The sequence below is a fragment of the Phytophthora sojae genome (genome assembly GCF_000149755.1).
Source record: "Phytophthora sojae unplaced genomic scaffold PHYSOscaffold_1, whole genome shotgun sequence".
Lineage (NCBI taxonomy): Eukaryota > Oomycota > Peronosporomycetes > Peronosporales > Peronosporaceae > Phytophthora > Phytophthora sojae.
Window position 1 is genome coordinate 4,014,754 of NW_009258115.1, and position 25,656 is coordinate 4,040,409.

A 25,656-nucleotide genomic window follows, 5' to 3' on the forward strand; every position below is an offset into this window, starting at 1 on the left:
CCCAAGTGCACGTTTCCAGGGCTGCACTCGCAGTTCGTGGAGCACCTGGCCACGGACGCGACGTGCCCCATGTGCGAGCAGCCTCTGACCCCCGAGGAGCTGCACAAGGTCCCCGAGAACGAGGTCGTGCTGGACGATGAGGTCACGCCCGAGGGCGCGGACACCGGAGCTTCCCCGTAGGCGGTGTCTACTCAGTTCGGTGATAGCTACTTGTGGTCTATTATCTTCAAAATACATGTAGTTCTTGCTTCTCCTTAGGACGGCCGATCGATCGATGATCACACCTAAACGCCTTCAACTTGTTGCCCCTGCGTATCTTCCCGCAGCCAACTCCCCATCTCCCGCTAGTCGCACCGCAATCCTCTCGTCTCAGGACATGAATTGCATCACCTTCTCGTAGACGAGGAAGGTGACGGCGCTGACGGGGAAGGCCCGGAGCATCGTGGCACTGAAGCCCTTGAAGAAGAAGCCCGGGCCCTCCTGCTGCATCCGCGCGCGCACGATCTGCGTCATGGACTGATGCGGGCCGTCCAGCTGCTGGCTCTGCACGCAGCTCTTGACCACGTCCTGCGGCATGCTGACCATCCAGGACAGCATGCCGGCCACGCCGCCGGCAATCATGAGCTTCAGGTCCGTCTCGTTCTCGCTCTGGCCGTCCGTCAGCGCGCGCTTGGCCGCCTCGTAGCCGCAGAAGTAGGCGCCGAACGCCGGCACGTCGCGCAGCAGACAGACCTGCCAGCCCTTGTACAGCGCGGCGGCCCCGTGCCGCCTGAGGATGGCCCGGCCAGCCGCCAGCGAGCTGTGCTCGGCCCCCATGGCCCCGGTCTGCAGCTGGATCTTGACGTGCTCCGACGGCGCCGCGAAGACCACCTGCACCAGGCCGGCGCTGGCCCCGGCCGCGAAGTGATGTACGCTCGTGAGCGGCCGCTCGGCCCCGCGCCGCTCCTGCAGCACGCGCACCACCTGGCCCTGCACGCCGAAGACGGCGGCGTTGATGGGCGCGTTGCTCAGGATCGGCGACAGCAGGCCGCGGTACAGGCCGGCGGCGCCCTCGGACCCTACGACGCGCCGCAGCGTGCGCACCACGCCGGCGCCGGCCTCGCGGCTGGTCTGCAGCTGCACCTTGACCGTGTCCAGCGGGTGGCCGGCCACGATGCCGGCCACGCCGCCGATGGTGCCGGCGTTCAGGTCCTTGGCGATGTCCAGCCACTCCATCGCTCAGGAGGAGGACGGCGACTGCGACGACAGATACGACGAAGGGGAAATCCGACAAGTGCGATGATGGAGCTTGGGTCGAAGTGGGATAGGAGAGCTTGAAGACGAAGGTCGTGTGCAGCACATCATTCGAGATCGGTAGTAAACAAAGGAATAGTACTATTGATTACCAAGCTGATACTTAAGTACTACTTTTAGTTTCGAACTTAGCACAAACGCAGATATTTATTATACGTTCCCACCGTGAATGAGTCGCTGTATTTCACAGGGTTTATGTTAGTCACGATGAAAACTTAGAGCTAGTGTTCAGGGCACATGCAGTCTAGTGGCGAAGTTCGAAAGAAAAAAAGTTTTTTGTTTCCCCCCTACACGGCCATAAACTAAGAATATAGCCATCTACTACGAAGGAAATAGGCGCTGCGCCGTAGATTGAATGCGCCCTACTTTTGCGGTGGTGATACTTACGACAAAGCTTCATTAACATGTGAGCGATAGCCAATCTGCAAAGTATAAACCGTATCGCTAATCGCGAATGCTGATTTGTACCTGAGTTATGTTATTAATGGTTAGTGCCGTGGAAGAACGACCTGCACATTTTGTTTGCACACATAACGTAGCTGCAGGTAGACCCTGTGTAGGGTTTCATATCTTTATAGGAGGGAGTCGACCCCTAGGAGCAACACGACTGAGATGCTCCATTACTAGTATTAATATATGTTCACCTACTTTTGTACATTATTATTATTAGCAGTAGTATTTTGAAATTGTCAAAATAGTATTATTACTATTATAGCTACCTTACGTTGTTGCAGCAACTTCAACAACTTCAACGCGTTGAACTTATGTGGCTCATCGGGAGCGGGCTCTGTCTCATGCTTGCGTGGATAGGAGGCACCAGTGCACTGATGTAGTGTAGAATCTCGACTGTTGAGAGAAGAGCTCTTCTCCTTGCACAATCAATCTGTTGTCGACAAGGTGAATTGGCAGAGCCGGTGCCGATTCAATGCTGTTTTAAGGCGATTAGCTCTCTTTCACTCGTAACTTTAGGTACCTGCATCGTATACTTAAGTAGTCCCGATTTGGTTCGTGGCATTCCAAAGGTGGGAAGCGGAAATCGAAATTAGTTCATCAAATAATTTATACTGGGATAGGAAGCAACGTTAGTGCTGCTATCGCAGACCAAATAGGATATATCCGTGGTACATCAAGTCAAACGATGAACCCTCTTGACATCTACTGGTACATTTTCTTGAAACCGGTACGACTCCGGTGGCGCACTGGGCCCTTTATATGCGTGGGCAGATCGAACCGGTGCGCTTCCGACAACACTAGTATGAAGCAGTAGACGAACAAAATGAACTGAAGAGACCAATTGAAGCAGACTGTACAATAGCACTCGTTTGTATTTCTTACAAGCTCCACATAGATCTCAAGCAAAGCTCGAATTTTTAAGTTTGTAAAATGTTGCCGGTTGACAGTTTGAACTGGCAAATTCTGGGGCAGATGCTGCGGCTGCGAAGCAAGCGCAGGAGATAACCGTGGCTAATAAGAAAAGTAAATAAAAAAATAAAAAAGAGGTTTATACCAAAATTCTCCTATCCCAGCCTTCGCGGAGCATTAGTTTAGGCTTGTGTGCTTTTTTTCAGCTGCTAAATCATTTTTTGGCGAAATGTAGAAACATCGGTATGACCGAACGTGACTCGTTTAGCTGGTTAGCAGTGCAAGCTGTTCTGGCTGCTAGACACCCTGCAGGCCAAAAAGTTGGCGTCTTGTGTAATGTTGATATTTATTCCGCTATATATTTTAATCAGACGGGTAGAGTTGTTCAAACAAGTACATCGGGAAGAAGGATTCCTGCTTTTTGGGGCGTTCGAAGCACATCACCTTAGACGCGAGTTCAGGGTCTGTCATCGGTGCACTGCAAAACGGTGTATCGTACGCCCAAACGACGACCGTTTGGGTCTTCACCCAGTCGGGCATCGTGCTCACCGACGTATTTTGTACGCTGAGCGACATGATGAATGTCGTTGGGTCCATCAGTGCCGCTGGCAGTTCTTTGATCGGGTTGTTCTTGAGCAGCAGCTCCGGTATGACCATCCCAGGAGGCATCATGGCGAGCGACTGAATGGACTCGATCCGGTTCCCCGCGAACGACAAAGTGTACGCTGGGAAGAAGAACATTTGGTACGGAATCTCGGTCAGGATGCCGTTCTCGAACACTACCGTGGCCAGAAAACGCCACCGCAAGTACAGATCGTCTGGAAGCTTGGTCAGGTTCGTCTCCGAGAACTGTACGCTCATCATGGTGGCAGGCAGAGGCTGCAGTAAACCCTCCGGAAATTCGGCCATGTTCGTCTTCCCGACCAGTACGGAGAGCAGATGCGTATGAGCAGTAGCGGAGATGGAGCTCTCCGTGTCCCAGTTAACAATAGTCGAGTTGTAGATGTGAATCATGACGAGGTTGCTAAAGCGCTGGATGTCGGGCGGCATCACCAGAGCGGGACAGTGCACAATCGCCAATGTGGAGAGTGCAGCGGGGTCCATTTTACTAAATGAGCTCGTGTTTGGCGACGTAGTGCCGTGGGCGTGGCAGTCATATACTAGACTGGAGCACGGCTCCTTTCCGTTGGAGAACCAGGGTCGAGTTTCTGCCCGGCAGCCGACAACCTTGTAGTGTCCGGCGCGGTGTGCAGCCATCGAGTGTAGAATGACCACGATTGTTCCCCACAGGACAAACGACGCGATGGCAACGACATCCTTCCACTTGATCAGAGCGCGCACCAATCCCCCCTGATCTGAGCTTGGAGAATTAATAATGTCAGCTGCTGGATTATTACCGGTGCTGGATGCATCAATCTGCGGCTTGGTCGCCGTCGACTTCACTGCCACCGACTGAATAGTCTCCTTCGCCGGACCAGGTAGCACCTTCACCTCGCCATTTCCCAGCAACTCGCTCACTGTCACCAAAGACAGCAGGATACTGAGCTGTGGGATGAGTTTGGTGCCAAAGTCGAACAGACCGGAGGCAAAGATAAGCCGATTCTCGAGCACCAGCTTGGTGATGGCTACTGGTTCATACAGAAAGTCACCGTTCTTGAATAACTTGTTCGGAATGTCGAACGCCTTCACATACGGAACGAAAATCATCAACGGCACGACAGTCATGATGCCAAAGCTGATCAGAGCGTCGTAAGTTAACGTCGCAACGCGCTCGAGAGTGGGTCGTTTGCGAAGGAAATACTCTGTGGCTGCGGTTGACCAGCAGTTCGCGATCAATAAGCCTACGATCACATTATTCAGCTCCGCACGAGGCAGCAAGATGCTTACTCGATAGGCCTGGTACGTCTGGGAACTTGCTTCAAGTACCTCACGAAGCGCGAATACAGTGCTGAAGTGCTCACTCTCGACCCCAAACAGCCCTCTACGCGAGAAAAACTTGTTCCAAAAGTGCATGAAAGCCCCTCCAATTCATATAAACTGGGCATTGAAAACGAACTTTTGGTCTTGGTATGGGCTGTCAATACGCGTTTGATGAGGTAGCTTTGAACCGAGGGTGTTTTGGACTCAAAAGTGAATTTTCGGGTTTTGATCGACAGCAGAATGACACGCAGCACTTAGACGCCGTGCATTCCACCGACGACGCCGAACACGAAGCCGTAGAAATGGTAGTACTTTGTACCGGTGAGCGAATAGTCCGAGACGTAGAACGGCATGGTCCCTGTGGTGAGAAACCAGTAGGTTACCGCAACGCAGATGAGGTAGGAGCCACAGGCGATGTGGAACGTCACGATGAAGAACCACGCTGCGGCGTATCTGGTGGGCGAGAGCTCCAACATTAAGCGTTGTGGACGTGACAAACTCGTGCGTTTTGGCCCGAGAAGTCTGGTGGAGCTCAGTATGCTGGAGCTGCGTTTGGTGGAGCTCATTGCGGTCGACATGTCCGAATGGGGCGAGCCGTAAAGATGCAGAGCTGGAATGTGGTTCTTCTTTTTCTTCTTCTCCTTAGGAGGGACAAGTGCGAACTGACTTGAGCTTGAATGTGGAAAGTGAAGGCGTCCTCTGTGTTTATCTTTGTCGTCCTCCGCCGGTATGAATGCGTTGTCTTCATTTAGACCTTCTGGTCCAACTGGTAGCAGTTTCGATACACGGATTTGTACGGTGTTATTTTTTCAGTTGTTCTTCGCAGTCATCTCGCACGGTTTCCGTTTGTTTATGTACTGTCTCCGTTGGTCTTGGGGGGGGGGGAGGGGGGGGGTATCCCATGCATGATCAGAATGCACTAAGCATACTTTTTTAAATAGTATTATCTAAAAAATATTTTGTAATGATATCCTAGATGGATATCGGGGTTTTCAAACGGCAAGTCTCTGCTTCGGCACGCCGACCCGGGACAACGATGGACCAGGAGTGACCAAATTACGATTGATCGAATAGGATAGAGAATTGTAGTGATAGGATAGGATTAGTGGAGTAGTTACTATTCGGGCAGTCATTCGCAGATTTGCGCGCTCAAGCGACGGCTCTCGCGCGCTATTACCAAGGCGCCACAACGTCCCAGCGATCGCCGATCATATTCAGCCACAGTCACCGAGTCGCCCAGCAGTACGACAGCTGCATGACAGCAGCATGGCCACAGTCCTCCACGATGGCGAGTCTACCTGCCCATGCACAACCGGCGAACATGCCCATACCAGCACGACCTCCTACCATCGAGCATGTCCATCTACACCTATCGAACCTCGAGCCGTGACCTTCGAGCAGGACAGCAGCGCGAGCTCTGGCCATCGAACATGATGCCACGACGGCCACGTGGTCACTGACCAAATCAAGTCCCGACCATCGCACTTAGCAGCAGCAAGACCGCAGCACGAGCCCAGGCTTACCAATGCTGAATGCCCACGAGATTTCCTGTCATCCAGGGCCTGCGAGCATGGTCATCCACGACCATCGAACACGATCCGCCGCCAGCGGACATGACAGCAGCACGAGCCCTGTCCTCATGCTATCCGGCCGACAACAAGATAGCCCATACTGCCAACATCACGGCCTCGACGACCACGTTGGCCCCACCGCACATACACGTACGTCGTTGGGGTTCACATTGTGCCAACTAACTGGTATTTGCAATTTTTAACAGGACCAGCGCCAGCGACACGGCCATAGCAGTCCTTGCAAGTGGAAGTGCTGCTAAAACGGCTTTCACGCCTGCGGATGCCCGAGCCATGACGTCAGGATTTCGCCTCTCGCTACGCTCCTCTCCCTGAGCTGCGTCTCAACGGGAAGCTTTCAATAACGATGGTTCATGCACTACCACGTCGAGAAAGACCCCAAGTCAACAGATCTCGTCGAGACGGACCCCCAAGTCAACGAATCTTCGGCTGCGCCTGATTTCACTATCGATGTATTCGCTCCCGTTACTGTTCACGACTCTGCCCAGCTGCTTGGTGGCAAGACTCCGCTTGAGTTCGCTGTATTCGAGTGACATTATTGTGTTCGCGTGACATTTCCTGTTCACGATTCTGCCCAGCTGCTTGGTGGCAAGACTCCGCTTGCGTTCACTGTATTTGAGTGGCAGTACTGTGTTCGCGTGACATTTCCTCGACGATCAAGCGACCATTTCTTCACATTTCCACTATCGCTCACGGCTGGGGGCCACAATTCATTCGTGTTCGACTTCGTTAAGGTGCTCCGGGCCGGTGCGGCCTGGAGCAGTCCCCCCCGTATGTTGGCGAAGCCGTGCTTGACGAAGGCTGGGACCCGATGAGATGTGGGAGACTATGTTGGCTGCAAGGCCAGCGAGAGCGTGCCCGTCGATGCGAGTGTACCGCTCGTACGCGTCGGATTTCCACCGCCCGAATCTCTTTATGACCAAGCGGTCAATCCCGGCCGTGAAAAGAGAGGTCGCTTCGTATCGAGTGAGTGCCGAACCGGTCAGGATCTTCACCGGTTGACTTTGCTGCATGTTTGATCGCCACCGTCATGGTCGTGGCCGTAATAAACTCGCCTTGTGTCACGCTGCATATTGGTTCTTCTCTGGAGACGCCGATACGTTGTTGATGCTGATGACACGATGTGGGAAAGGATTTTTATCCGCACCCATGTCTGACCGCTGGGATGGGACGACCCTTCGCCTGACTGTGACTGGTCGCAGTGAACAGGAATCCAGTGACGTGGAGTGTGACATGTGGATAGTGGATGCGCATGGTGGATGTGGCGGGACCCGGTGCTTGCAGTAAGCATGGGCTCACAGGATCGGAGATGTGCCCACCGGATGAGCGCTCATATTCGGTGTGGAGTAACACATCCTGTCCGTCCGCCGACTTCCCTGACCGCAGGATAAGCCTAAGGCGCGCAAGTGCAGCCAGTGAACGTATCCTGGCTGCTGCCTGCATTGGCTCCGCCAAGACATCGAACCAACCCCCAAGTTCACCATGCCCACCATGCTCCCATGCGCCCAAGACCTCGCTGGACAAAGTACACTGTTTGCCGGACTGGATCGTGGTGCACCCGGTAGCGACGCACCGGATGCCGAGGTGCCGTACCGAATGAGGCCGGACCGGATGATCAATTCGGTCTGACCCCTGGCGCCCATACTGGATCGTGACCGCACCAACAACAAGTCCAGTACTGCTGTGTGTGTAGCAGCAATCCAGGACCGGATCGACCAAGAACGTCAAGCGACACAGGATGGCTCACGTGATTAGACGCAGAGGTCCAGTGCGGATTTGATGAGACGCCGTACCCACGTACCTCTGTCGCCAGATGATGAGTGTTGCCGAAGGAACGTTGACGTCGACAAGTTGCCCGATAACCAAGCCAAGTCAAGCGTACCCAAGCTCAGTGCAAGAAGATCGAAGTCCCGTGCACAAGGTCGAAGCATATCCAAGATAAGTCAAGTATAGTGAAACCTTTATTAGAAGTCAGTGAAGTGAAACAGATAGCTAGCCAAACGTAAGATCAAACAGAAACCAATTTGCCGAGAACACGCGGACGTCTTTCTTCGGGCTGGGAATTCCCCCTGACATTGACGTCTTCAAGAGCTTATACGTGGGATCCGCCTTCGTGCGATCTTAAAACGGAGGACGTTTCAAGGCCTCACTGGTGTTGCGAGCACTGACTCAAAGGTACCAAGGCAAAGTCGGCAGGGACTGGGTGTCGCTCCCTGGAGTGATCTGTGAGAGCTTTATTTCCAATTTGCGTGCTCTATCCGGGCATCCATTTCATATTCCATCCTGTGTGTCTTAGGCGGTAGAGGTAGTCACCCCGAGACTGAATTGATCGACTACTGTGTGATAGGATTGACTTATATTTTGTATTGTTCCCTCACTCTGTGAGGGTGGTGCGCGTAAGTGAGTGTGCATCCAGGGTTGACCAGTGCCTTGGGTGACGGCTCGTAAGTTGACTGGCGTATAGACCCCCCACCCAAGGGTCTTAAAGAATAAGTGGTGGCTGTATATTTTGTGACGTTTAGCTCGGCATTGTATTTCTGTGTGTTGGTTATACTGAATTGTGGATCTGACTGTGGTCCCTTCGATTCGGTCTGACTTTCTGTTCATTCGGTGTAGTTTGTTTCAGGAACACACCCAGCAGACTCGATTCTGTATTTACAACAACTCACTCGGTAAAGTCCGGTCCGCCAAAGGTAAACGATACCTATAGGGGTTGACACAAGGACACACGCCAAGTCCAAGCGATCCTCCCGCCCCCCGGTTCACATCCTGTGCTTCGAGGACTATCGGATTGCAGCGGATATCTCTGGTACTCCGAACCGATTCGGTCCGGCATAGTGCGCTATACACCTGGACGATCAAGGCGTTCACCCGCCTCGCCTCAGCTGGTGCGTGTGCCCGGATTTGGTTGCCTAGGATTTCACCGCGAGTTGTTTGTTTGTATATTGATTTGGTCTTAAGGGATGTTTCTACTGACTGCCTGGGCTAACAGTTTGGTTATGGCTGGATGGAAGGAAGCACGTGAAGGTGGACGCAGAGGCGGACGCGGAGAGGCGTCGCGTCAGTCGCGTCGAGGTCAAGGACTGCCGCCGGAGGAGCACAAGGCCCTGAACGACGTTGTCCGGGAGGGTCGGAAGGCTGGCGCGGAGAAGCGCAAGGCGGCCCTGGAAGAGAAGAAGAAGGCGTCGGCGACCGATCAAGATCAAGCGGCCCCGGAGTCCTCCGTTCTGGATGCGCACCAAGCAAATCAGGATGAGGTTCCGGAGGCGGACTCGACCGAGTCTGTGCCGGCCGGCACCGAATGTGTCCCAGACCCGGTGACGGGACTGGATGAGGGTGAGTCCGCACAGGATGATGAACCCGCCCAGGCGTCTGTGGGAGGCGCCGATGAGGTTGAGCCCCCGGCTGAGGATCGTGTTTCGGACTCTCCCCGGCCGGATGATGAAGTCGAGATTCTGAACGAAGCCCCGGCGATCAAGCACGAAGGCCCGCTGTCGACTGTCCAAGAAGACGGCGTACTGAATGACGAAGCCGAGATCCGGTCTGCGCTCGCGCAATCCAGTCCGGCCGCGACCGCCCAAGCTCCCGCGCTCAAGATTGAAGCCCAATCCAGTCCGGCGCCCTCGGATTCGCGAGGACCCGACGAGACCAAGGCTCAAGTGAGCGAGGCTCAGGCGAAGGCGTACGTGGCCGAACAAGTGCGTCGCTGGGAGCAGCATCGTGAACGCGCTGCCGTCCCGCTCAAGGTGGAGTACGCCTGGCCCGAGGCGGCCCCCGACTTCAGCGAATGGTGGACTGCCGCGCTGGCGACGTCGAAGTACCTGTCGGACCGAATGGCCATGGCGAGTCAAGACGCTGCGTGGATCGCGGAGCTTGGTCCGGTACGGCTGGAGCTGTGCCTGGCAAAGGACGTCTCCGGCATCGTGATTCCGCCGAGCATCCTTTCGCCGCTCGAGTGCGTTGCGCTCATCCAGTCTCTCCTCTTCGCTGCCGGTTTCAGGTTTCACAACCTGATCCTTATGTGGTTCCAGTCGCAGTCGTCCAGAGTCGCACCGAGTCTGGTGCGCTCTGTGGTCGAGGACGTCCAGCATTTCCTCGCGTTCGAGCTGATCGAGTGGCGCGAGTTGGCATCCGGTGTGCCCTTCAAGATCGTACTGGGTGCGCCGGACGTCCAAAACCAGACCGAGTCGAACGTGGGAAACTCTGGATCGACACTGTCGCAAGCTGCGCGAGCACCGATCCTGGACTACCATGCGGAAGACAACGACGGAGATCTATTGATGTCGGATTACGAAGCTGGACTATTGGATCGCGAGTTCGTCCTGCGCCTACGAGTGGCCGGACTCCGGAGGACACGAAGCCCGCAAGGGTCGTCCACCCGCGAACCGGGTTCCAAGCGCCCGCAGCACGGACCGCCTCGCCCGCCGTCCATCCAGTCCGTGTCGTCGATCCCGTCCGCGCTGCCGCTGTCCACGCCGTCGCTGTCCTCGCTCCCGTCGTACCACGCGTCCAGCGAGTCTGAGCGCGCATCCGGTACTGGAGTGTTGGCGCAACCGGGTCCGCCATCTCGTTCACCCTCGGATCTTGATTCGAGCCTGTTCGGGACGACGGCTGGATCCAACGAGTCGATATTCAGTGCGGCGTCAGCAGCTCGATCGTCCAGAGGCAGCTCGTCTTCGTCGTCGCTGTGGTCCGGACACGATGTCTCGAGGCACATGTCTGCGATTGGGTACGGACCCATGGTGATGACCGCGCAGGCAGGAGCGATCCAGCCTGGCGCAGGCGGAGGAGTCGTCGAGATCACCCGGACAGCATCGACGGCGGTGGATCAGGACGATGTCGTTATGTCGGACCACCGTCCGGAGTGACCGAAGGTCGAGAGCTTCATCCGGTCGGCAAACGACGTCCAGGCGCGAGAGGCTAAGCCCGTCACCAAGTGAGTCTGACTCCAGTGACGAGGACCGGATGCGCCGCCGAAGGGATTCGAGATCGAAGCGCGCAGCGAGTCGGTCGAGCAGGTCGACTCGATCCGGTCGATCGAGCCGCTCAGCGATGTCCGTGATGTTTGGGGCGTCCCAAGTTGCACTCAACACGATGCACCAGACGCAGGAAGCCCTGGCCAGGATGGAGCTGAACCAGGAGGCATCCGCTGCCAACGCGGCCCGACTGAATGAAGGTCTTCAAAGCGCGTTCCAGGCGATCCAAGAGCTCGCTGGACGCACCGCTACCCCTCAAGGCAGTGTGCAGACCGGATCGAGGCCGGACGCCCCAGTCCCGGAGCCTCCCAGCGTGCCGAGCACGTCTCCGATGTCGACGGTGCAGGCGCATGAAGTGGCGGCCGCCATCGAGAGCGCCCGCGCCGAGGAAGCACGCCTGGAGCACGAGCGCGCCGCCGCCGAGTTCGCCGAACGCTGGAGACAACAGGAAGCGCAAGCCGAAGCCGAACGAACCCGATGGGCCGAAGATGTGCAACGGGGACTCAACGCTCAACTGGATTTATTCCAAGAGAAGGTCCACCAGATTGAAGCTGAGCGGGAGAGGGAGCGAGAATCTTCCCGGAACATTCAGCGGTTTCAGCCCCACCAGTTACACAACCTTCGTGCAACACGCCAGGAAAATCCAGTGGCTCAAGCAACATCAGGACCTGATTCGGTGTCGCATGTGAAGACAGAGACCGGGCGTGAGACATTGCACCCAGTATCCAGTGTGCCTATCCAGTCTGGTCAGGCGCCCATCCAGTAAGCAGCGTGCCGACGAGCTTCTAGCAGCCCAACTTCAGGCGACGATCGACAGCGTTCTCAAGGTGACAGCAACCACGGGAGCCAAGGCGTGCGCTGGTCAAGCTGCGCCGGCGAAGGACAAGCAGGATGCCCCCGCGAAGGACGCGAAGAAGGTGCCCGTGAAGCAGGAGCCTGCCAAGGATGCGAAGGACACCAGGTTAGGACCGCGCAAGCGTTCATCCGGTGGGCGGAGTCGCGGAAGTGGTGACCCCTCCGGATCCGACCCGGACTCGAGCTCTGATGACGGCTACGACGAGGGCTACAGCTCAAGCGACTCCGACGACTCGTTCGCGAACGTGCCCACGCACTCCACGTCGGTGACGACGAAGGACGGCAAGACGGTGATGAACTTCCGGCCGTACGTGAACTCAAACTCACTCGAAGACTTCGGCGACAAGGCGTCGTACCATGAGCGGACACGATGGTGGGAGTGATTCCTCACCTTGACCGTTCAGGGTGGTTGAACGGACAGCATGAAGGTGTACGAGTTACGCCTGAAGCTTCCTACATCCGCTCGCCACTGGCGTGCACAATTGCCGAGGCATGTACGAGACGACTGGACCCAGCCATCCCATGCGTTCAAGCGCAAGTACTGCCGATCCAGGATGTCCGACTCGGAGAGGTACTACACGATCGAGCAAGGACGGACTGAATCGGCGCATGACTTCTTCTACCGACTGAATGCGGCCGCCTGCAAGGCGAATGTGGAGTTCAAGAAGTCATCTAGGACGCGTGAGATGCACATTAAGCGTTTTATCCGGAAGCTGACCGAGTCGAAGCTTCGATCCAGTCTGAAGAGCCAGCGTCTGCACAGCATCGACGACCTGGAGTTCATTCTGCGTCAATACGAAGACGATCACCAGGACAGCGGACGTGAGAATTCGGCATCCAGACCACGCGACTTCCGCGCGGGCAACGTGTATCGAGACCGCGAACGCGAGCGATTCAGACCGAAGGGTCCTGGCCGTGCATACGTCGTTCAGAGCGAGGGTGAATCAGACGAAGAGGATCGTCATGTGCGTTTCCAAGACGAGGTGGATGAACACCGAGTCGAGGTCGCACCAAAGCACGACTCGGTCCCTCCTGCCTCGACACGACCGGTGGATCCCGACCTGGTACCGCCATTGCTGGATGAAGGTGTACTACGTGACGCAGTGTTTAGGGTGATGACGGGCTCAGGATGGAGACCGCCGCCACCTGGCCAACAGTCAGGGGCGTCTCGATTCGGTCGGCCCTCCGCGCCGCAGTCGCCGAGAAGAAGCAATCCTGATTGGAATGAATTCTGTGAGAAGTGGACACCGACAGGAGAATTGCTGGATAGACATCGTGTGTGATCGCTGTCACCGACGCGGACACCCGATGCGCGTGTGCAAGGTCAACCCGTGCAGGATTTGTGAACGATTTCATGAAGGACCGTGTGAGCTTATGAAGACCATCGAAGCACTGAAGAAGCTGGCACAAGATGGAGCACTGAAGGACATACCGAAGAATCTACTGGATCAGCTATTGGATGACAAGGCGAATTCAGGGGGGCCGTTAAACCACTAAGCCCTCTGGGTGAGGACCCAATACGCGCCGGGCTGAAGGCCCCTGAATTGTGTGTGTTAGCCTACGTCGGACCAGAGCTGAGGATCAGCCACCAAGATAACCAACAATGCATGATTTCTCTGAGCAACGATGACCCGATTCATCCTCACCAAGTTGATGATCGTTCTGGATTGAGCCGTTCCGAATTGCGAGCACCGGATGGACCGACCGAATTTCGGCTGGAACCGGGTGAGCGGTATGGATGGTGGGTTGATCATGAGCGAGACAAGGATTCGCATGAGGTGGCTACGGTACATGGCGCAGTGAACGACTTCCGCTTGCAGATTTTGTTGGACACCGGAGCGTCGGTGAGTATGATCAGTTTGGATCTTGCGCGTAGACTCAAGATCAAGCTCAACTGGCATAAACAGATCAAGGTGTCCGGACTGGGTGGCAAAACCATTTACATCTCTGCTAGCACGCAAGTCAAGATCACGCTCGGATCGAGAGTGGTGTACGTCATGGACATCTGGGTTGCGAATATCGGTGAAGGTGTGGACGTGCTATTGGGTATGAACTTTATGTTCTGTGCCGGCGTTCGGTTGTGTGTACGAGAAGGACTTCTGCAGTTACCGGATGAAGAGCCTGTGCTCATGTACGGGGACAAGGTGCAACGCCGACAAGGAATGAGGTTGCCAGTCCGAGCGCCGGAGACCCTGTACCTTCGACCCGGTGAGGAGGCTGTTGTGCGCATCCGGTTCGGCCAAGCCAACCCACAGCGAGAAGTCGTGTGGGCTGGACGTGGTGATCGCTGGGTGACCAAGATCGTGTACGGAGCGAAGTCCTGGCCCGAGGTAGTCAAGGTCGTAAACATCTCGTCCAACAATTTCTGGATCGTGGCCGGGACCACGCTGGCCTACATTGTGGAGTATGGATTCTTCCCGACCGTAGGACGGTTCGTCCGTCCCGGATCGAGGGCATACAAGGGGTGGCAGGTGATGATCTACGAGAACACCTTGTCCAAACAGGGTCAGCTGAGGGAACAACGTCGGCTGCAAGCGCTCTGGGATCGTGAACCGCCCGCCGTGGAGCCTGCGAAGTACTCATGGCCGACCAAGTTGATGCTACATCCGGACGGGAAGAAGGACGTGACGTGTTTCACCTCGGTGTTGCAGAATCCGGTGACCGAGTCGGACAGGATCGTGGAACTCGGTGGGGATCCGGTCGTGGAGGACCTGGTTGTGAAAGAACCGAGCTTCAAGCGCATAACACCGCTGACGAAGGAACCAGAGACTGACCCGACTGTGAAGTCTAGTGCGACTCCGGGTGGTGCTGAGGACTTCACCAGTGACACCGAATCGGATGACGAAGAGTTTTTCGAGGCTGTCGCACCGGATGAGGATGTTGCACAGGATGGAGATGACGAGGACTTCTTTGACGCGGTTACACCGGATGAAGACGAAGTGTCGGAAGACGCACCAGATGTGACCGACGAGGATGTCTCCGACTTACCATCCGGTATCCTGCCCTGCACGCCGGTGCAGAAACTCAAAGAAGAGTACCAGCGGGTCATGCGACTAAGTGTGGAGGAGTTGGACTTTGAACCAGCCATGTACATTCATGAAGGGAGCGATCTGCTCTCACAGCTGCGAGACCAACTCGCACTCCTCCCGGAGGTGCAGGATTTAAGTCCCGAGTGCGACATTGACAAGGCTGATGTTGGCGAACCTGGCGTGAGCACGCCGGATGACGAGCACCGATTACGTGGCATCCTGAGGTACCACCGAGGTATCTTCTTAGGTGAAGGAAATGCGGCACCTGCCCCAGCTCGCGGAGTCGTTTGCGATCTGGATGTGGGAGACGCTAAGCCTGTCGCACAGAGGGCACGCTCGGTCGCACCACACCTTGCGATGAAGGTGTACGCGTTGCTGAAGAAGTTGTTGGAGACTGGATTGATCGAGACATCTACGCCACCCTGGGCGTCAGTAGTATATACTGGAACATTACGTGTACGTTTTTTTTAACGTTTCTCACACAACGCTAGAGACAATTCTGTACCCTCTCAGATCAACAACCCTATTCCACACCTCCTTTCCACAAAACACAACCAAACCGACTTTCCTATGACCTCATTAAAAACAAGCACTTTTAAATCATTTTCCAACACCAAAAATTCGCCAAGGTTCGGGGCATAGCTGAGAGACTCAGAAATATCTGGACTAGAGTATTTATTTTTCAATTCTGACATAAAATTAGTAAGTAGTATATAGGGATACATCATACACTACACATAAAAATGTCTGTTATTTTAGAGTTCGGAAAATACAAAGGAAAGGCTCTTGAGGAAGTGCATGATCAAGATGCATCATACTGTCGATGGTTATACAACCAACAATCCGAAGACTCGGATATCAAACGCTTTTTACAAGGTAAGTTCCAAGATGGAGACGATAGTTATATCATGCGGTGGGGCAAACATAAGAACAAATCCGTAAAGTGGATTGTTGAAAACGATACCCAATATTTCAATTGGATGTGTAAAAATGAATATATCAAGAATAAATGTCCATCATTGAAAGAGAACTTGAACGAATTTAGCAGACAAAATTAAAAAATATCAGCAACTTTTTTTTGTCTTAACCTCCATTATCTGAATCTAGAACCTCTATTAGCAGTAACATCTGTCAAGTCCTTGTTGCGGTTCTGCAGGTTATCAGATCATAAAGGTGATCAGAACCAACGAGCTTTGGGGAATGAATACATTGTTCAAGAAGTAGCTCAAGATTTCAAGATTGGAGGCAAATCGCTACCATCTTGACACTATCGGTTTAGACCGGCTATCAGAGAGAAGCTTAATTCTTCGTCAAGGTGTCTTATCACATCGTCCTCAGGAAAGGTCGCACCATGTGTCGTTCGCATCAAGCATCAACCATGACACAACACCATCAATCTACATACACATCAGCCGGTCGTCTCGTGAGACGCTGATGCAATCCTTTCTTCATCCGTTGCACAACAACACGTGCGATTCAGACAACGATTGATTACGTTGCTTGCAAATATTGCAGCGAATAGAATTAGGGGAGATGAATAGAAGTTTGCATAACGCTACAGACTATATAACCCTCGAATCCCTACCAGCCGTACCAAGTCTGTCTCCTTACCCTTCGGCCAATCAAATGGTACGAGGAGTCCATGTCCCGTCACCGTTGTGAAGTCGAACGCGCTCAGCTTGTCTTGCTCGACGACGAAGATTATCTCCATTGTCTCCACCTCAAAACTTTCGGGCGATTTCGACAGCATCATCAACCATCCATAGAAGTGTTCGATACGAAAAGAATGCTTGTGGGCACTCGTCACTTGCACCAAGCGCACATGCCGAGTACGCTTGCACACCATAATCGCGTCGTATCCGCCTTGGTTCCACTTTTCTGGCTTAATCCAAACGGGATGAGCAGAAGAAAGCGCAGGTATTGCATCAGAAACCACAATAACTGATTGATTCCACGATTCAAGCTTGTTTCCTGCCGCATCAACAAGATCGAGGCCACCATTTCGAAGACTTGCGAAGAACACCATCTCCAGCATCCATCCATCCAAAGCTGGGTTTGAGCTGTCTCGATGCGTCGACATGAACTTCTTGATAGCCTCCGGACCGCATAAGATAGCAACTGTTGTAGCAGCATACTGACTGATCAACGGCGACACAGTACCTTCCCAATCTGGTCGCTTGAACATCCCAAACAGACGGTTGATGCTTAAAGATGAACGCTGGCCCCTTGTTGCAACAGTCGCAGCATCGTTCAAAGTATCCACGGCATCACTCAACTTTGTCGCCACGGTCGCAGTACGGAAGTGAAACATATAACGACAGGAACCACCTGCGTAGTAATACTTGGACTCTACCATTGCCGCGCGAGACATCTCTTCATTTGGCAACACTGCAGGGGCATCCAGACATTGCGATACACTCTGGAACACCTCGTCATCCTTGATCGCATTGAGGTACTCGTCTAGAGTCCACGACCACACATGGAACTCCATTGCGTTTGTCAGGATCTCCATGTCCTCTTGAACCTTACCACGGGCGGCAACGGAACAAACAAACGCTAGTCGCCGCTGCTTAATCTCATTGCTCTGAAGGAACCATTCAACGCATTTCACGGTCAGCTGAGTAAAGGAGTCTGCAGCAGTCCACCCATCCAGAAGTACTAGGTGATGCATTGTGTCGTCATCAATCCGCAACACTTCATCCATGTCCGCAATGTCGATAGCTCTTGTCTTCCGTTCATCGCCAATCAAACGCACACACCGCCACGTCATGTTCTTGCCCACGTGGATCCACGTCACAATCCATTCACTTCTGTTCACAGTCGACGCGAATGCCATTGCAGTTGTTGACTTCCCCGTTCCAGGAGGACCGAGGATCCAGCCCAGATGACCTTCATTCAATACTCGTTCGCGCAAGAACTCGAACTGGCTGTGGAAGGTGGGTCTGCAATAGAGCATCAGGCGAATAGGTGGAAGTCCGGACTCATCCATGTCCTCTTTCTCCAGCAAGAAGTACCGCGAATTCGGGTCATAAGTGTGTGATCCCCACGGAGTCGACCGCCACTCCAAACGCTGCTTCTTATTGGACGGTGGAACCACCACCAACACGTGGATTTGATCGGTGGACGGCTCAGGCATATCCTTCAACACCTTCTGAAGGCCAGACTCTCCCTGCAGTTCATTGTCTTCGTGTATCAGCGCTTCGATTAGAGCAGTCTTTTCCCCTTTCTTGAGCTTCTTCACATCATCTGTGCTTGATTCGACCCACTTGTTGTCGCCCTTCTTGGCGAGGAACAGCTCCAGCTTGCGCGCAGAACATTTGATGTCCTCATCCTCATCCTTCGCCTTGATAGCGTCCTTCAAGTGGCCAACCAGCTGACTCGCCTCGATGTCCACAGGGAATGCGTTTCCCTTCACACCGACGAGCGCGCACACCAGTGTCACCATGTGTCCAATTGTTTTCTGCGAGTGAGGGACGTTCTTTCTATACGTATTTCAGCCAATCAAACGATGCAACCCAACGTTGGGTGTTTGCACTACCCATTTGGGTGATTGAACAAACAAAATATATTTATCTATATAGACACAAAAAGCATGGATATTACGTATCTATCCGATACCGATGATACTGGTTATGTTGAAGATGTCGAGCTCAATGAACCGGTAGATACCGAAATAACGAGTGAATTATATGAGTACTCGAAATTACAAAAGCACTCAGCATCAGAAATAATACAGCTTTGTAAAGAAATTGATTTAATCAGTGCCAGTTTAAAGAGCCGGCATCAGAGATGCCTCGGGTTCCTCTGGAACCTACAGTGTCAAAACATCAACGAAAAGCACACTAACTAGGAAAAACACGTATTTTGTCGTATCCATCATAATATTTGAACACAACTCCATCGACTTTGTCATTTCGGATGTTCTCAATGATCGCTTTACGCAACATACGATTATGTCCAGTATCGATGCACCACTGTTTGTATCTAGCATTCAGTATTGTCAATGGGATTTCGAGATAATCTCCTTTGCTAACAAATCCATCTTTGAGTAAAGCTTCTCTATCTTTTGTAAATATCTCTTCATTGAAGTATTTTGAAATGGATGTTTCAACCTTTTTTTGAGCCAATTCAGAGCGAAGATACTCCAATTCTTTCATTATTGCATCGATTCTATGATCATCTTTTGGAGCAACTTCATTAACTCCAGTATCTCTATAACGTCTGATTCTATTCATAATTATATTAACGACGCGAAACTTCTGTATTCAAGTCGTAAAAATTTCTGAATATGTCAGGTTGATTGTGTTGTTTGCTATAAAGATACAACAGACTCCATAAACCACAATAATTATCATAGGTCCCTTGAAACTGTTTATTATTACATTTCATATCACCCAGAATTCTTGGAGGCCCCAAACCCATCGAATCAAAGTATTCATTGTTGCACACACAAACCCAATGGCCTACACCTGAGTCTAATCGAAGTAATATAATGTAGCTTCCGTTGCCTAATGGAGCTCTAATGTTTCTGAAATCTAATATACCATCGATATGAACGTTCAGCTGATTCGCAAGTTGTTGTAGTTCATTAGCGGTTGATTTACCCAATTTATTTAATTTTAAAATCATTATGTAATGCTTATATATAGCTAATCATAATATAACAGGCATTAAACTTCAATTACAATAATGAGTGATAGCACGCAATTAGCAGATTCGTTTTTATTTGACTCAACTACTAGTCCTGACCCAGTTATCAGTGTGAGTAAAGATAAGCGTGTTGTAAATGTCGTTGATGACAACAACAGTTCGTATCAATCGGGAACTGTCATCATTAATGCGACTTCACAACTAAATGGCTCGACTGGCTATGGCAGTCTTCGAGATGCATATGTTGTCGTTCCTTATGTAGTAACGGTTAAAAATACGTCTGGCGCTGCTCTTAATGGTACTCTAAATCGTTTTGCGGTAGGATTAAAGGCTGGTGTATGGAACATTTTAGATAAATTAGCGGTTGAAATTAACGGTAAAAGTGTCATTACGAGCAATGACTATAAAAATTATTGGAACAATTTACGAGCTCAAACTGAATGGTGTGATGATGATTTATTAAAGAACGGTGCAGACTGCTATCTTGCTCCAGATGATGTAGTCAGTCTGAATTTCCCACAAAGTAGTAGCCATCCTACCGCTTCAACACAAGGAGATGGTTTTGTGAATAATTCAGTTAATGCTGCCACAACTGTAGCTACTGGTTTAATTCCAGAAACAACTCCAGCTCTTAATAACGGACTAATCCAGCGTCTAATTTGGAATCCACAACAAATTGGTACCTCTGATGCCACTGGAGCAACGATTACAGCAACAAACCCTCTTGGTTGGCCGACAACGCGAAGTGGTGCAATTCTCTCTAAAATTCAACAACAAGGTACTGGTGGATACGTAGCTGGCGTTACTACCGCAGGAGGTGTTGCTGGTACGTGGTATTATATGTTAAAGCTTCGTTTAGTTGACCTCCATCCCATCTTTAAGGAATTGGATCTTGTTGCGAACCCTCAAATCAAATTAACGATGACGTTCAATACCGGCTTTGTTGATATCACAACTGCAACTGGTGATTTAATGAGCTTATCCTCTCTCTCCCTAAACGGTTGCTCGACGGTTCCAGTAATGGTATCAAGTGCGGCCCCAGGTAATCCAAATGCAGGAAAACTTACAACTGGTGGAGCTGGCTCACTTCGAGTAGCTTTCGGCGTTATGTCCAACAACATTACACAGATCTCGACTTCTGGTCAAATCTTCCCATTTACAACGACTCGTTTATATATCCCTTTCTACGATATCGCTAATCAAAGTCAAATTGTTGCTAAACCTGTAAAGAAAATCAATTACCTCGATTGCTACGCACAGTATTTCAAATCAAAAGCAGGCACTGGCCAACAGAACTCTCAGCAAAACGCTCCGTTTAGCTTTCAATTATCTTCAAGCCTAAAGAATATCAAATACATTGCTCTGATTCCATTCAGTGAAACAAGCAGTGGTCATTTCCTAAGCGCAACGAATATTGAACAATTTCAATCCCCGTTTGACAGTGCTCCATGGACTTGTCAGCCAGGAGCAAGCATTCGCAATTTCCAAGTAATGGTTGGCAATGAAAATGTATTCAACAAAACGCATGATTACTCATTTGAATCGTTCCAAGACGAAGTCAAGAAGCTCGGAGCTATTAATGGAGCTCTATCGCATGAGATTAGCAATGGATTATTTGATTCCTACAAATGGGATGTTGGCCAGCGTGTTCTAATTGCAGACTGCTCTCGATTAACGAATCCAGATGTGCCTCAATCTATCCTTGTCTCCGGCACCAATACTTCCAGTCAAGGAATGAATTGTCTAATTCTCGTCGTATACGGTCGTTCTATGAGTATCGATCGATTGACAGGGGAAGTAGTCGAATATGAGTAGATTGGCGAGGGACAGAAGATACCCTGGACCCCTCTGGGTGTACGCCTGCCGACAAAAAAATGTTTTTTTACCAATTGTCCGAAGACAAGAGAACTTGTTCTCGAGTCAAGGTGAGGGATCATAGATCCCCTGGTGCCCGATGGGCTACCGACTCTCGAACTTCGTTCTAATGCTTACTTGTTTTGATTGCTATGCTTTAGCTCCATCTCAAGTTGCTTCACACGATTGAGTAATTTTTTTATCATACAGAAGTTGATCGCTGTAATTTTACTATAATCAATGTTCATCTGATATCCTTCAATGTCGTTTTCATCCACTTTCTTCAGATTTTCATTTGGTGTCATTGAGAGTAATTTTATGTATCCAGCTGCATACAAATCTTGACTAATGAAACCAATTTTTGGAATTGTTTCATCTGACCCTTTGTATTTGTATTCATAAACATTTAGATCATAGAATTTATCGCAATAATCAGTGTCTAATTGGTCGATAATGTCCTTACATCTACGATCCGATGTACAATAAATCGACGAACATTGAATAGGACCACCAAACATAGCAGCAACGCTAACTGTAACTGGACCCAATTGACTTGTTGTATAAGCTGTGCTTGTTCCTTGGGCATATAACTGACCACCAACATTAAATGTATTCGAAATGGTTCCACTAACGTGTAGAGTTGTACTTGGTGTTGTTGTACCTATTCCCAGTCGTCCATTTGTATCAAGAATCATTTTAGTTGAGTTATTGACTCCGAATCGCAAGTCATTATTAGTCAAATTGCCCATCCAAGTAGCATTTGTGGTAGTTGTATTTGCTCCAGAGTTAATTTCAATACAAAAATCTATTGGAGACACATTGTTTGATTGCAAATCTAATACTTTCTGGTATGAACCATCAACATAGTTTGCGGAACCAAAACAAGTAATTCCAGCGTTGGCTGTAGCATTAACAGCAATAGCTCCAGTTGATAAACAACGTAAAGTCTCTGATAAATTATTGGTCGCTGATTGAGTCAGAAACACTAGATCGCCAGCCGCAGCTGCTGTTCTTTGACATAAAATTACTCCATGAGGCATGCCATCGCTAAGAGCGTTTCTAAAAGCTATTCCTGCAGCGTTATATTGACCATTTGCATTAGTTGTAGCCAGTATATTTAATCCAAAAGCACTTGCATTAGTAGTTCCGGTAGTCGTTGTAGCATCAGAGCTCGTTAAATTTACTTTTGCAATATTCGTGATGTTTCTGTTTGAATCAACCACAAGAGCTTTACTTGCAATTGCCGTCCCAGCGGTCGCTCCAGATAAAAAGTTTAATTCAGTAGCCGACGATGTAATTAATGTTCCACCAAGCTTTAATCCAATAGTAGATGCATTATGATTTAAAATATCTACATTACCAGAAGTATCGCATTGTAATCGTCTTGTATTGTTTGAATTTAAAAAGAAACTATGGCTTGTAAAAGAGCCAATATCTTGAGCACCACCACTATTTTGAATGGTTAAGCGAAAGGTACTCGTTGAGGTTGTATTACTGATTGAAAGTGGAGTCGTTCCATTCGTTATCGCGAGCGAACTCGGTAATGTTAAATCTCCAGTGGAAGCAATGTTTGGTTGTGCAGCTGTAGACAGAGTTCCGGTTAATGTTGTAGCACTTAGCGATGAAATTCCAGATACTGCACCTGATGAACTAATTGTCATTCTTCCTGTATTACTTGTTTGAAAGACTAAATTGTTTGCTGTAGATGTTCCAAAATAAGCATCCCCATTGTTAAAATGAAACAGAGCACATGTTGAAGTACCATTTATAGATCTAAACGATTGCCCATTAGCAGTTAAAGTAGCGGTTATTAATCCTGTCGTATTCAATGATGTTAAAGTTCCAACTGAGGTAATATTTGGCTGAGCAGCTGTTTGAAGTGTTCCAGTAATTGATGTAGCCGTAAGAGTCGCTAAAGTTCCAATCGATGTAATATTGGGCTGAGCAGCTGTTTGAAGGGTTCCATATAAAGTTGAAGCGGATATATTCGTAGCTGTCAATGTGTTATTAACAGCTACATTTCCATTCGTTAATATTGACATTTGCACAGATCCATTATTTGATGCAAAAGTCAATGGATGATTTGAAAACGTTTGGAGACAACATTGAGTCCCATCGAACCACTGCTGATAAATTACTGTTCCATCAGTGATTTGATACAATGAGTTTGTTAATGCTGTCGATCCGATAATATCTAATTGTTTAGCTGGAGATGTATTATTAATGCCTACTAATCCAGTGGATCCTATCGTTATTTTTCTATTCCCATTTGTTCTCAAATGAAACTTATTCGCTGTTGTACTGCCAAATGTCTGATCTCCAGATACAGAATCAACAGATAATGAGCATGTGCTACTGGACAGGGAGTTATTACAAGTTATAGGAGTAGATCCACTAATAGTGAGTGTTGATGAAATTGTTCCCAATGATGTAATGTTAGGTTGTGCAGTCAAATTCGTTTATCGTGTTAATCTGATGTTTATATTTTTGCAGTTCCTTATTCTCCTCAGACAGTATTCTGTTTTTCTTATGGATTATAGATAGTTCCTTCTTATACATTTTTATTTGGATGATGTTATGGTGCTGAGTGCAGTAATCACCCTTTTTTGCTTCTCTGGTGCATTGCGTGTCTTTTTTGGTAATAAATTTACAAGTCATCTTTATATTATTGATGTTATTTTTTGGATTTGAAGTATAATTTCTCTAAATTTGACATCCTGTTCTTGTTAATCAATCTGAGATTGTCTTGTGGCTCCCAGGTGTTTTCACTGTCTGCGTATCCTTTCCATTTCACTAGATACTTAGTTTTACCATTTGCGTCCTTCTTGTGGTCCAAAAGCTTTTCTACTTCCCAGATTTGATTCTTTTCAACAGGTGCTTCGGTTTGTTCTGCTTGGACAACTTTTAAATCGCTTGCTGGTTTGTAAAGTGTATGATTGTTCTTTGATTTGATTTCTACCCGATATCCATCTATACCAATTACTTTATATACTGTTTTGCTCCATTTCGATGATTCCTTTCCAAATGTCTTCGGTTTAAGTCGATATCGAACGCTATCGTCTATTTCGAATTCACTCGATACCTGCTCCAATACTTGCTGGTTATGTTTTAGATCATTTTGGATAATCTCACCTTTCATTTCATTTGGAGTTGCGTGGATTGCACTGTGCTCGGTTAAATTATAGTTTTCAATTACATCCATAAGCAACTTCTGAGTCAATTTCTTTGGATTTATTTTGATGAGTCTCTGTTTTATTGTGCGGTTGAATCGTTCAATTTTACCAAGGGTATTATGATCTCCTGGTTCATTGTTGAAGTGCTCAATGTTTTGTGATTTGAAAAAGTCCAAGACTTGTTTATTAAGAAACTCTTTTCCATTGTCAGACGTGATAATATTCACGTGGTGTGTCTTCACGAATTGTTTTAGGGCATGAAGAACCGATGATGCCTGCTTGTTTGGTAATACCTTGGCAAAACCAATACGAGAATTGATATTGATAATGGTTAAGTATGTAGTGTTCTTATAGAAAGCCAAGTCCATTTGCCAGCTATTTGGATTGTGTGAAACAATCTTGAATGATTCATCCTTCTTCCGTTTTTCTTGATGTTCTTGTATATTAGATTGTTTTGCATACCATTCCTTTATCTGTTTTAGTGTAATACTTGGATCGATAGCTTTTGCTTTGTGATATAGCTTGCTTGCTGATATGAAACCAGTCTTTGGGTTGTGGTAGAGCTTGGTGAGTAGTAAGTCAGACATCTTTATATTAGGGATTAGATTTCTAATGGAATCGTTGTAATACCATCTTCCAAAACCTTCCTCTTATCGTAGTAGTAATTTAATCCTACCTTCTCCTGTGAGTATGTAATGATATTCTGCGTTTGTTTATCAATGCGGAAGCCTTTGTTTGTTGCAGACAATGTAATTCGTTTTTCAACGATGCTTTTGAATGCATTCGGGTTTAGAATGTCAGAATTCTTACCATTAGATTGTTGAACACCCTTCACAGACACCTTTTGCTTATGACCTTTATCACCATCATAGCAAATATAGTTCTTGCTTGCGAGTGATACAATAGCATTACCTCTCCATTCTTCCTTGAACAAACCTGGAACACGTCTATCGAA

General features: G+C 49.6%; 14 protein-coding genes across 14 annotated transcripts; 4 read left to right on the forward strand and 10 right to left on the reverse strand.

Moving 5' to 3' along the window:
* Positions 1-201: 201 nt before the first annotated feature.
* PHYSODRAFT_284119 (hypothetical protein) lies at positions 202-1,254 on the reverse strand. The gene has a single exon (XM_009516601.1). The coding sequence runs from the start codon at positions 1,213-1,215 to the stop codon at positions 370-372; it is 846 nt and encodes a 281-aa protein (XP_009514896.1). The 5' UTR covers positions 1,216-1,254; the 3' UTR covers positions 202-369.
* A 1,764-nt stretch (positions 1,255-3,018) lies between these two features.
* On the reverse strand, positions 3,019-4,380 carry PHYSODRAFT_321402 (hypothetical protein; the record flags this gene model as incomplete). The annotated part of the gene is made up of 1 exon (XM_009516602.1): positions 3,019-4,380. One exon carries the CDS (start codon positions 4,378-4,380, stop codon positions 3,019-3,021), a length of 1,362 nt encoding a protein of 453 aa, XP_009514897.1.
* Positions 4,381-4,446: 66 nt separating this feature from the next.
* On the reverse strand, positions 4,447-4,668 carry PHYSODRAFT_475737 (hypothetical protein; the record flags this gene model as incomplete). Its single annotated transcript, XM_009516603.1, has 1 exon — positions 4,447-4,668. A coding segment is annotated over one exon (222 nt), but the record flags the coding sequence as incomplete, so codon positions are not given.
* Positions 4,669-4,829: 161 nt separating this feature from the next.
* On the reverse strand, positions 4,830-5,153 carry PHYSODRAFT_293417 (hypothetical protein; the record flags this gene model as incomplete). The annotated part of the gene is made up of 1 exon (XM_009516604.1): positions 4,830-5,153. The coding sequence occupies one exon, from the start codon at positions 5,151-5,153 to the stop codon at positions 4,830-4,832; it is 324 nt and encodes a 107-aa protein (XP_009514899.1).
* A 4,010-nt stretch (positions 5,154-9,163) lies between these two features.
* PHYSODRAFT_321404 (hypothetical protein) lies at positions 9,164-11,032 on the forward strand (the record flags this gene model as incomplete). The annotated part of the gene is made up of 1 exon (XM_009516605.1): positions 9,164-11,032. One exon carries the CDS (start codon positions 9,164-9,166, stop codon positions 11,030-11,032), a length of 1,869 nt encoding a protein of 622 aa, XP_009514900.1.
* Positions 11,033-13,602: 2,570 nt separating this feature from the next.
* On the forward strand, positions 13,603-14,487 carry PHYSODRAFT_467001 (hypothetical protein; the record flags this gene model as incomplete). Its single annotated transcript, XM_009516606.1, has 1 exon — positions 13,603-14,487. A coding segment is annotated over one exon (885 nt), but the record flags the coding sequence as incomplete, so codon positions are not given.
* Positions 14,488-15,767: 1,280 nt separating this feature from the next.
* PHYSODRAFT_476708 (hypothetical protein) lies at positions 15,768-16,546 on the forward strand (the record flags this gene model as incomplete). The annotated part of the gene is made up of 4 exons (XM_009516607.1): positions 15,768-16,035; positions 16,181-16,244; positions 16,320-16,377; positions 16,505-16,546. 4 exons carry the CDS (start codon positions 15,768-15,770, stop codon positions 16,544-16,546), a joined length of 432 nt encoding a protein of 143 aa, XP_009514902.1.
* A 33-nt stretch (positions 16,547-16,579) lies between these two features.
* Positions 16,580-18,013, reverse strand: PHYSODRAFT_293418 (hypothetical protein; the record flags this gene model as incomplete). Its single annotated transcript, XM_009516608.1, has 1 exon — positions 16,580-18,013. One exon carries the CDS (start codon positions 18,011-18,013, stop codon positions 16,580-16,582), a length of 1,434 nt encoding a protein of 477 aa, XP_009514903.1.
* A 99-nt stretch (positions 18,014-18,112) lies between these two features.
* PHYSODRAFT_471561 (hypothetical protein) lies at positions 18,113-18,469 on the reverse strand (the record flags this gene model as incomplete). The annotated part of the gene is made up of 1 exon (XM_009516609.1): positions 18,113-18,469. A coding segment is annotated over one exon (357 nt), but the record flags the coding sequence as incomplete, so codon positions are not given.
* A 397-nt stretch (positions 18,470-18,866) lies between these two features.
* PHYSODRAFT_467601 (hypothetical protein) lies at positions 18,867-19,259 on the reverse strand (the record flags this gene model as incomplete). The annotated part of the gene is made up of 1 exon (XM_009516610.1): positions 18,867-19,259. One exon carries the CDS (start codon positions 19,257-19,259, stop codon positions 18,867-18,869), a length of 393 nt encoding a protein of 130 aa, XP_009514905.1.
* Positions 19,260-19,266: 7 nt separating this feature from the next.
* PHYSODRAFT_475521 (hypothetical protein) lies at positions 19,267-19,653 on the reverse strand (the record flags this gene model as incomplete). The annotated part of the gene is made up of 1 exon (XM_009516611.1): positions 19,267-19,653. The coding sequence occupies one exon, from the start codon at positions 19,651-19,653 to the stop codon at positions 19,267-19,269; it is 387 nt and encodes a 128-aa protein (XP_009514906.1).
* A 60-nt stretch (positions 19,654-19,713) lies between these two features.
* PHYSODRAFT_474263 (hypothetical protein) lies at positions 19,714-21,489 on the forward strand (the record flags this gene model as incomplete). The annotated part of the gene is made up of 2 exons (XM_009516612.1): positions 19,714-20,466; positions 20,524-21,489. 2 exons carry the CDS (start codon positions 19,714-19,716, stop codon positions 21,487-21,489), a joined length of 1,719 nt encoding a protein of 572 aa, XP_009514907.1.
* A 173-nt stretch (positions 21,490-21,662) lies between these two features.
* Positions 21,663-22,223, reverse strand: PHYSODRAFT_475619 (hypothetical protein; the record flags this gene model as incomplete). The annotated part of the gene is made up of 2 exons (XM_009516613.1): positions 21,663-21,784; positions 21,875-22,223. 2 exons carry the CDS (start codon positions 22,221-22,223, stop codon positions 21,663-21,665), a joined length of 471 nt encoding a protein of 156 aa, XP_009514908.1.
* Positions 22,224-23,185: 962 nt separating this feature from the next.
* On the reverse strand, positions 23,186-23,975 carry PHYSODRAFT_475839 (hypothetical protein; the record flags this gene model as incomplete). The annotated part of the gene is made up of 3 exons (XM_009516614.1): positions 23,186-23,215; positions 23,272-23,301; positions 23,376-23,975. Coding segments are annotated over 3 exons (660 nt in total), but the record flags the coding sequence as incomplete, so codon positions are not given.
* Between the last annotated feature and the right edge of the window lie 1,681 nt (positions 23,976-25,656).

What these genes read in the sequence shown, in the direction of transcription:
- PHYSODRAFT_284119 (XM_009516601.1), bottom strand. Translation starts at nt 1,215, where the DNA reads ATGGAGTGGCTGGACATCGCCAAGGACCTGAACGCCGGCACCATCGGC.